The 11,026-nt window shown below is 41.2% G+C and overlaps 1 protein-coding gene across 1 annotated transcript in view; it reads right to left on the reverse strand.

Annotated features, from left to right (window-relative positions):
• The window catches only part of LOC137973472 (adhesion G-protein coupled receptor D1-like), a 28,110-nt gene extending 19,594 nt beyond the window's left edge, over window positions 1–8,516 (reverse strand). Inside the window, exons 1-2 of the mRNA XM_068820303.1 lie at window positions 8,393–8,516; window positions 2,161–2,223 (exon numbers count right to left, since the gene is read on the reverse strand). Of these exons, the coding sequence (XP_068676404.1) occupies window positions 2,161–2,223; window positions 8,393–8,516 (187 nt within the window). The remainder of the gene's footprint in view (window positions 1–2,160; window positions 2,224–8,392) is intronic.
• Between the last annotated feature and the right edge of the window lie 2,510 nt (window positions 8,517–11,026).

Below are 11,026 nucleotides of genomic sequence, written 5' to 3' on the forward strand. Positions count from 1 at the left end.
TAAAGAAAGAAAAACAACTTTGCTATTACAAATTTGATATGTAATAAATCTTTACAATGTGTTAATGTAATTGGTGCACAGGAAAAGCATTTTAGCAGCCACATCTCAGGGGCTTTTAACATTGTTTCACATTGCAAATTTAACCTGGGGAAATTGGCATATTTCAACTGAAAGGATCAGAAGTTAGGTTATTAGCTCGTCCAAAACCTTAGCATTGTTACTGAACTTTCCCATGTACGACCGTGAAAAAGGCACTCGGCCAAATACATACACTTTCTGTTCAGCTATTTAAAGACTTTGTATATTCTTACAATAGGTGGACAGTGCGTATGAGCTTAAGTTGTGTTATATATAAAACAAAACAGCGCCCCATTGACGGTATTAATTTTGTTAGCTTTCCACTGCCGTTTCGAAGTGGTAGGCAAGTCAATGAATCAGGTGACTCCCAAATGTTTTTGTATTTGAAACCTGAGGCTGAAATAAACGTATATTCCCCCTTTGGTTTTCCCTGAAATTATTTTCATTCATGTTCATCAAAGAGAACAGTGCTTACCGGTAAACGTGCTACCAAACTGATCGTTAAGTGCTCGCTGAATGTCTACTCTTGCAGCGATTTTCTTCTCCTGCCGCTTGTAGTCTGCCGAACATGTATTAAAGAGGCAGTCTGCCTGTGCCCCCAACGGCTTATTAAATATTCTTCTTCTGAAGGCGACCAAGTTTTCTTGCTTCCTTTGGAGCTTTCTCCTTTTTTTTTCGGCGACTTTTTTTTGCGGACGTGTTGCAAACAACGTCCGCCATGTTTTGTGCAAACTGCCCTCGGGGGTACACCAAAGTAGGTCTTTGTTACTCTCAAAGTGAAAAAATCGCCAGTAAATCGCCTCAAAATTCGAGCATGTTCGAAATCGCTGCGATTTTGTGGCGACAAATTGCCACGAAATCGCCATGAAATCGCCGCTAGTTTACACGGGCGATTTGGAATCGCCACAAAAAATTGTTATTCCTGGGCGAGTAAAATCTAAACATTCCAACGTGAGGAAGAATCTTTTGCTTCTCTGGGTACCTTCGATCGTTGTCACAACCCCGCACAGCACAATGATCGCCACTAGGCATATTTCCAATATTATTTGAATTGTTCAGTTTAGAAATAGGCCAAAAGCCAGGCCATACACGCGTAAATAAAACTGAAAAGGCTTTATTGAGTCATTTCCTCCAGATTTATTCCTAATTTTGTAATACTTTAAGACCGTTTCACAATAAATTTTACGCAAGCAAAGAAGTTAATCAGCAAATTGTGTCTCACATTTCACGGTTATTCAAACAAAAACTTACACTTGCTACGTGTCAACATTGCCCAAATCGATTTCTGATAAAACTGTGTCGAATAAAGCGTTGATATCTCTCTAAAAACGTTTTTTGGACGTCGAATAACTTTCCGACATACATTTTCTCACAACAACGTGCAATGTTTGCCCCATGGCGATCCCGAACCCATTTCGTATAAGGCATGGATCCAATTACTCGCAACTCATTCATTCAAATCCTCAATCAACTCACTTGACCTTCATCGAGAGTGAGACGAGTAGGAAAAAAACAACAAAAAAGAAAAATCGGCTTGTGTGGTTCAAATTACACACCTGCACAGCCGCGTTGGTCATAGGGAAAATCCGATACGAGGCAGTTAATTAAGTTAGTTTCACCTTAATTAAGGTTGTTAGAAAAGTAAGCTAACAGCGAATGTCTCGTACAAAAACTTCATTGACCCTAAATCTTGCTATCTCATGAGACTGTTTACTCTTGGTCTATGGACAGGAGCAATGAAACGATTTTGACAGATAGTTCATCGCAGTCGGAAATGATCAACTTATGCAGCTGATTAAGAATTCTGAGAAACAATAAAGGCTTCAACGACTGATCAAACCTCGAATTTTTTTTTTCAAGTGGCCATCAGCCATGCCTGATTTCACTGCAACGATGTCTCAGTCATCAATCATCTTAAACTCCGCAAATCAATATACAGGATATGCAGGACATACCATTTATATTCTCTAGGAGAAGTAAAAGTAGTTCCTTATCTGTTAAAACAAACAAAAGCTCTTTCTTAAGGCAAGAGCTTGCTGACAAAAATGATAAGCTTACTATTTGTCGTTGACAAAACAAAACTATCGATTCCGTTTATCCCAGTCGCGATGCCCAAAGATATGCTGACAAAAACTGCAGGTATCCCTGAAATGGAGAGAAGTGTGATATTAATACACCCTTGCGTTTCTGCCATACGTTTCGACATAGCTTCAGTGCTGTTGACGACCAACAACAAGTGGCATAGAGCGCTTGGTATTTCGTAGCTACAGACATAGTAATCTAACCTCAATATCTAGATGTGTAGGCACAAGCCGTTAGACATGAATATCAGTGGTTTTGTACGGGGGGCAGAAACAAAGCAAAAAAAACAAATCCACATAGAGAGATATTAGACGTATGTGACCATCGATATTTCGGGAGGATCTTCCGAGTAAAGTGGCAGTAGACGTAAAAACAATGTAGAAATCTGGAGCAGGACCCAGCAGGAAGAACTTTGCACTTAAGTGAGAAGGAAAAGATGATGGCGTACATAGTTCGGATGAGCAAAACAAGCAAGTCCTCCGGGAGGACGAGAGGGAAAAGAGGGGCCAGGATCAAAGCTAAGCGGGGAATTGAAGAAAGAAAGTGCAAAGGGGCGTGAGGTTTTTAGATACCGCCTGGGACGAGACCGTGATGGAGACGACTAAAGCCAGATAGCAGAGGATACTTTATGGGAGTGAAACGTGGACCATGACCAAGAAGCTGGGTAAAACTGTCAATGGATGCTACACTAGAATGCTGCGAACGGCCCTGAACGTGCATAGGCAACAACAAATAACTAATCAGGAACTCTACGGGAGTCTCCCAAGAGTCTGTGAAACAATCCGTATGAGAAGACTAAGACTAGCTGGTCATTGTGCCCCTCACAATGAAGAAACCACAGGTAGCCCAAGCTCGATATATGAGGATCTGTACTGTACTATGTTATGCAAGAGTAGAAATATATCGTCCGTAGATCACGGACGATAGAAGGAATTAAGGGCCGCCAACTCTGAAAACGTTTGCTTCGAGAGCCATCGAATGAGGCTTTATTCACAACCCGCATTTACCCAAAACCGTTGGAAGATCTCTTAGCGACCCGCAATAAGACTCACGATTGAGCACCATGTGCCCATTGAAAGCAAGCAAATGTTAAACTTTGCAGAGTTTGGCGGCCCTTAATTCCTTCTCCGTGTACAAGCGGCTCGAATGAAGAAGACCAATAGCTAGCGGAGGAATTGTTCGTGATCTACGTGGAATTTCAAGACGATCGAATCCTTGGGAGCGAATTTATGGCCCTTTTCCTTCGATGATTTCGGCGGGCTTCGTCTGGGTGCTCAACCTTGGGAAAGAATACGGATAGAGGGAAATGAAGAGGAAACAAAAACACCTAAATACCTTAAATATCTTATATTTGTTATGTATCCGTATTATTTGCTATGTAGTTTAGCTGTAAATGAAATGTCTTGAATTAAGATAGTAGCTCTATTTAGTTGCTCTGAAATTCGAGATGAAAGAAAGTCTATGCATGTGTGTCTGTTTGCCTTAGCAGGGCGCGGGCGTACACTTGTACACTTTGTTCCGTGTTTCCAGTGCTTACCATATGAGAGGTAAAATGACTTTTGCCATGAAAGTGCTGCGATGGAAATCCTACGCTAAATAGCCCTTGCGATATATTAAAATTCAGACCCTAAACAAAACGTAACATCTCGAGGCCGGGGTCTGGGGAATAAACTCATACAAATCCTCATAATTATTCCCCAGAGCCTCTAGATGATGCCTTTTGTTTAGGACTGAATTTTAATGTATTGAAATTGGTCTATTGTGATGACAAGGGCGGTCTGGAGCTGTGAGTAGGCGTGGGATTTGTAACATATGGTTTAGGTGCCGACATATCTCTCCCTCAATGCCGTACCGGGAGGCGAGGTCGCTAGCAGAAAAGCAGCGAAGGGCCAACTGCGTCCAAAAGCGATCGCACGGGCCGAAATCCCGTGATGACTCGTTTGATACGACGCTCCAGCTCCACGTCTGGATGTACTGCATTTTTTCTCTCTTGTTCAAATATTCCGTCAGCGCATACCTAAATGTTTCTTGGTCTCCGATACGTAGCCATTCTCGTCGCCAGAGCCCCGGATCTTATGTCTGCGCATGACCCTGGGCTCTGGGAAATTTTAGTGTAGGAGAACATGCACCGTAGAGTTCTTATCGCCAACAATTGGCTATGTGAACCTTACGGCGCCTGTTCTCTGCTCGTGGTAACATGAATGCACGAATCAGAGACGCTTGTCATTCTTCTTTACGAAAAGCAATGAGAAGACACTTTGTATCAGGGTTTCTCAGAGCTCTTATGCACAAAATAGAAGAGCTCTGGGGTCGAGATTGATACGTAGCATACCCAAAAAAGATGCTGGTTTTACAAGGACTTGATATTTTAATTGATTCTACAGCCGCGCATAAGCGTAACGTAAGAGCCGTGCGTGTCTGGTATTCTCGAGACAGAGGCGAGAGATGGTGTCGTGCACACTGGGACGCCTAAAATGCTCTGTTGTAAACATGGCGGTTCACGAGTGAAGTTGTCTCTCTTGTCTTTCTGTGGACGAATTCCAGGACCTACCGACACAATTTGGCAAAAGTTCCAAAGCTAAAAACTTCAATCGATGCTGTATTTTGCCGGTAGGACTGGGTGGCCCATATAAGAAAAATCTACGAAATGCGAGAATCAGGGGTCTTCCCTTGTCATGGAATGGCAGAACTACCCAGAATTCATTTTGGGCATGAACGAGGCAACTTGAGAAGCAAGAGACTGGCCCTCATCAAATGGTTGTAGCGCGGCCGGAAGAAAAGTGAGAAGAAAATTTCTAGCCAGATACTAAGGATTAGCCCTGGCTACTGTCAGTCAGTCAGTCAGCGAGAGAGCGAGCGAGCGAGCGAGCGAGTGAGTGAGTGAGTGCATGGTGAGCGAGGTGAGCGAGTGAGCGAGTGAGCGAGTGAGCGAGTGAGCGAGTGAGCGAGTGAGCGATAAAAGTGAGTGAGTGAAACAGCGAGTGAGTGAGTGAGTGAGTGAGTGAGTGACGTGAGTGAGTGAGTGAGTGAGTGAGTGAGTGAGTGAGTGAGTGGTAGTCAAGTAAACAGTAAACAGTATAAATCTTTATTGCACCTTACTCTTTAAATAGTATCGGTCTCGTTACAATAAAGGTGATGATATCTACTAGAATAACTAATTAACTAAAAGATCATACAACTACTTGTAATACAATTGGTATAAAATTATTATTTTTATTACTTTTGCATTTAGGAAGTCTTTTCTCTTCTGAAACATTAAATATGTGTATTTACCCTATTATCTTTGAAGTGCTTTCGTTTTCTAGGGTAAGTAAATACCGTATTTTTATCCTCATCATTAAGGCTTTTGAAAACAACATCGTGTGTGTTGAAAGGAGAGAATGGAGCTCATTTCTAATGTTTATCGTACCCTGGGCAATACATCAAGAAGTGCCGCTCATCTTCTATATAGCCTCTATTGCAGACTAAACACGTTCTTCCATCTACTGGGATTGGTGCACCTCTATTTTCGTATTTTTCCCAGTCTGTATTCGCAAGCTATGAACCCCCAGACGCAATTTTGTCATACTTATTCTATGTGCTGGGTTTCTGATAGTTTTGAGATAGTCTTCCAATTGGTAGTCGAATTTGACTTCTTTGTGTGTAAATTTCTCTCTAGAGCCTTCGGAAGTGTTGTTGCGAGCCTTCAGCCAATTTCGAATGTAGTCCTTTTTAAGCTGTTTCTTTATGGAGGAACGAGCATTCTTAATGTGTAGTTGGCTTGATGTATTGCCTGTAGAGTGCATTCGTATAGTTTCGTCATTATTTAATACATCAAAAAATTGGCTGTGACTTTTTGCGTGATGAAAGGCTTCCTTTAATAGAGGGTTGACTGTTTTAAGCTGTAATCTAAGCGAGTAACTAAATATTGAAGCTTTTATGTCTATACTTAAAGGGTACCGTCCAAGTTCTGCCCTACAGGCAATGTTTCTCTGTGTACCATGGGTGAGTGTGCGAGCGAGGGAGTTTGTTTAGCGAGAACTTGATGGAGGACTTGTTCGATAGTGCTTTTGTCAAATTTGTCTTATATGATAATAGCTCCGATGTCCCCATATTTCGTGATCCATATGTAGTATAGGTTTGACAAGGGCATCAAAAAGTGTATTTTTTAATTGTAATTGGGGTCGTATCCGAATTGGAGAGTTTCAATCGTTTGACTGTGAAGTTGAATGAGTTTTTGACGAGTGATCTCAGTACTTGTGATTATTGTGCGACCAGTGAGTCAGTGAATGTCTGAGTGATCTTGATGAGTCTCCCTGTGAGCTCTATATGCCAGGAAAAAGCGATTTCTCGATTTTGTGTCTGTCTGTCTGTGCCTGATAATATTTTAAGACGTAATGATTGATGTGACCCTCCAGCGAGAGATTTTGACGTCATTCTGTGACCCTCCAGCGAGAAAAATGGCGTCCGCAGTCGAGGAAGAAAAAAAAGAATTTTAGTCGAAGTCACGGAAAAATTACATTGAGAGCTTCTTTGGAGCCTAGCGAAGGCATCTGGCTGGTTTTTATTGCAAAACATCGCAATCGTAACCGATATTCATGTGAAAAATTGTAAAGTTCTGACTCTGTTGCATAAACATCGATCATTAGTATTCCACGTGACTTGTCTATAACTTCGGCCGTTAACTTGTTTTCCACTCTCAAAATTACCTACTTTTTGCGAAAAGAAACCTTTTAGAATGATTTCAGGTTAACATGATATGATACTTTTTGATTGGGAGGCATATTGTGACAAAAAAATCATCACTTCTGGCGACGCGTCAGGGGCACCCAACGATCGATTTTGTTGTAAAATGTATTATTATACCGCAGTTAATGAAAATAATCTTGAAGGTCGATTTCTCTGAAATTTGCAGGGATGATTTTCAGAGTGGCTGGGAATCGATTTCTATTTTTTGTCTGTCTGTCTGTCTGTCCTGATGATTTTGATGCATTCTGTGATCACAGATCAATATCGTAACCGAGCGGTTTCAATTTGGAATAATAATTTGCACGAGAGTGAGTTTTTGAAAAAGCTGAAATTGCACGAGCCGCTTCGGCGAGGCGAGTGGCTTCAGCAGATTTCAAAACTCACAAGTGCAAATTAATTCCAAATTGAACGCGAAAACCGTATGATTACTATTAATAATACAAACATGAAAAAATTCGAAAAAAAAAATGTGCCGGAAGATTGTTTTCTTGAAGCCCTTTTTTCGCATTCGAGAAAAAGAGAAAAAATTTTTTTCAGAGTTTTTTTACACAAATTTGGTCATTGCCGTTTACATGAGATCATTGGCCTAACTTTCCCAATGTCTTTCTGCAAATCAAAATCCAATTACGATGTGTAATTTGCACTGGTGTTACACTTTTTGCACTGGTGTTACACTTTTTGCACCGGTGTTACACTTTTTGCACTGGGTGTTACACTTGAACTGCACTGCTCTCAGCCAATCAGAATCGAGTAATTTTTTCATGTGCATATATTTGAACATAAAAGATGCAACATTTTACGGGAAATAATATTTTAAGTCAATACTTTAAAAAAAAAATCGCAAAGGGGTTTATAATTCAGTTAAAGACATTTTTGCAGTTGAGTCAATAAAAAAATTGTCTTAAATCATTGCTTGCTTGTTGTTTCAATGCATTAAATACAACTGCAAGCTTTAAAAGTTGTGCAAATATTACTCAATACTTCCACGTCTCATTCGCAGCACTTCACTTGCAAATGCAGCAACTTAACAAATCGACGTGGTCAAAATGTTGTTGACTCAGGAGACGCAGCCGAGTGAGTCCACAACAACATTTTTATCACCGACGAATATCGTTGTCGATAAAAGTACAGACAACGCTGAACCACTTTCGATTTGTTTTTTTTGCCACAATATTCAACGCCAAAGAAAAATTTTTTCATTTCAGAGCGTGACCAAAATCATGACACAAAGAAAGAGCAAGCGTTGTCTATAACTTTCTCGCAATATGATTGTTTTTTTTCCAGAAAAATGGCGTTCCTGATTGGCTATTACATTGCGTGATAAATTGACGCGAGCATGACGCGTACAGCGCTGTCTAGACTCTTATCAACAACGGAAAATTAGCCAATCAGATTGCGCGATTAAAAGCAAGTTTGTGGTTAAAATAGTATATAGAAGTACTTTATGATACGTTGCAGGAGCTACGAAATCGATACAGTTTGATTTTAACCATTATGGGCTTACCCCATGACAAGAGATGATACACGAGCATTTTGTGGCTAACGTTGTAGACCTTAACAGTGAACAAGTAAAGATGAATTCCATCCACCAGCATCCAGCATAAAGCTGCCATAAAAAAGTACTGCATTAAAGCTGCTGCGCCACACACAGGCGCCCTGTAAAATATAATTGAGAAGCCGGTCATTGGTGCGATTGACTGCAAGAACAGATGCACTAGGATCCGTAACCTCCCTTCCAAGGCATGAGGGACCTGTAGAGTGGAGTATGAGTTGATGCACAAAGAAAAAAAAAATAGCGCAATCCAAAGCTAGTGCGCATGTGCAGAACAGAGAATTCCAATTCGTGATAGCGTTTGTGCTCCAATCTGGAGTTTGCTATTATAACCAGGGCCCCGTTTCTCCAACGTCCCGAAATCTTTTCGGACCAGAAAGGGCATTTACAACTGCTATCCAATTTTTTTGACAAGATGGCCTTTTGACATGTTTTCAAAATAACGAAAAGCAAAATGGCTATGAAGTTTGGTGACTCTCCGTTCATAAAGTACATAGGGAGTTATGCCACTCGAAAAAGGCCCTGAAAGTTTCGGGACTTTCGACGGGTCCTAGGTCATACCATAACGCCGAGTCTTTGCGACCAGTGTTTGGTTTCTTTCTTTGATGATGATTATTAACAAATCAGTTTTTATACACATGCAGTACAGGGCCTACGCTTCATACCCCTGACGAACTAACTGGCCCGTTTTCGGGGGCCTTAGTGTGAGTTTTTCGGCCCTTGTGCAGGCCCTTGTTTCGGCCCTTGTGCAGGGATGGCGCAGTGGTGAGAGCACTCCTTCCCACCAATGTGGCCTGGGTTCGATTCCCTGACTCGGCGTCAGAGATGTGGGTTGAGTTTGTTGGTTCTCTCTCTGCACCGAGAGGTTTTCTCCGGGTAATCCGGTTTCCCCTCTCCTCAAAAACCAATATTTGACTTGATTTGTGTTAATTGTTAATTTCAGTTTTACAGTGTCCCAACTAGGGCTCCAGCGCTAGAATGACTAGACACTTAAATAAAGTTCCTTTCCTTTCCTTTTCCTTTCTTTTTCTTCTCAGTTCAATTTATGGCTCGGTTGCGAAACAGTGTGCAAAGCAAGAGCAGCACCAATTAGTCATCCTAAACCATTTTCGAACAGTTGTGACTAAAATTGATATGCCACAGTCATGTGTGATACTTTTTGACAAATACATAACACAACGGTCATTCCATGCACCCCCTTGGCACTCGTTTCGAGAATTAGGCAATTACATGACCGCATATAGTTTATTTGTGGCCCGAGTAGCATCATTTGCGCCCGAAGGGTGCAAATGACTACGAGGACACGAATAAACTATATGCCCGACAAAAGTCATGTGATTAATCATTATTATCAATACACCTTATTCCAAAATGGCAGCCATTTTACTATTCTTTTGTTTCCATGGAAATTGGCCCTTATGGCCTCGCTTTCAAACGTAAAATTCACTAGAATATTTAACCTTGAACGAGGCCATAAGGGCCAATTTGCATGGAAACAAAAGAATACTAAAATGGCGGCCATTTTGGAATAAGGTGTATACACAAGGCAAATCGTACAAATTCATTTAATAAAGAAAAAATGTTTAACAGAGATGTAGCATGAATCTATGGTATGGAAAGTTGTTGCTATAATACATCAGCTATCAGAGCAAAAAAAAAAAACCAATCAACAATAATTCGCGCTAAGTTTGGCATTGAAATGGTATCCTCAGGATCTCATTGGCCGAGCGACGTTGTTTGACATCTTTGCATGCGCAGTTAATCAGAATCAGGGGGGCAAATGCATTTCAGCCCGGGCATTTCCCGTTTGGCCCGCAAAAATGGCGCGTTTTACAGAGGGCAGTTTGTCATTTCGGCCTGGCGTATTGATAATAGTGGTTAGTTATTAATGACCGTCGAGTGTGACATTTTATATACACACAGCAGCTTCACCTCACCCAACTAACGCAATATTATGTAGTTGTCATAAAGTTTTCACACCTGACTATAGCGTATCAATTCGATCTAGTAACTACTTAGCGCGCTCGCCTCACATCCTACGTAATTAGACAGACAGTGTTTTTTTCCTTTCGTTCGCCTCGTCGTCTTTCTCTCATCCATTTTTCTCATTCATTCGGTTTTTTTTCTAACCTTATTGGCCGTGGCATTAATTCCAACAAGAAAGGTGATTTGTCCTGTCAATAGAGAGGACATCAAGCTCACACGAATCTGGAATAAAGGCGAAATCCTCTCTCTAGAGAAAAGTAAACAAAAAGAACATGAACTCACACATCAATTATTTGTTAATTATGCAACGGAGGTGGGGCGAACGGGCCACTACTGTAAATGTTTATTTATTAGCCCCTCCTCCTCCCCCCCCCCCCCCCCCCCTTATTCGTTTTTACACTTCACTTTCTTTTGTTACCACCGTCAGTGGTATCGCCGTTATGACGGATGACGCAAAAAAAATAGATACCTTATAGCCTCCTTTGTCCTTTTGATTGCCCCTCAACATTTGTACCCAGATCATTTGCATAACGGCACATGTCACATACACATTCATATTTAACTGACCACTCCCCACAGGGGCTTCTTTGGGCAAATGAT

The sequence above is a fragment of the Montipora foliosa genome, chromosome 1 (genome assembly GCF_036669935.1).
Source record: "Montipora foliosa isolate CH-2021 chromosome 1, ASM3666993v2, whole genome shotgun sequence".
NCBI lineage: Eukaryota > Metazoa > Cnidaria > Anthozoa > Scleractinia > Acroporidae > Montipora > Montipora foliosa.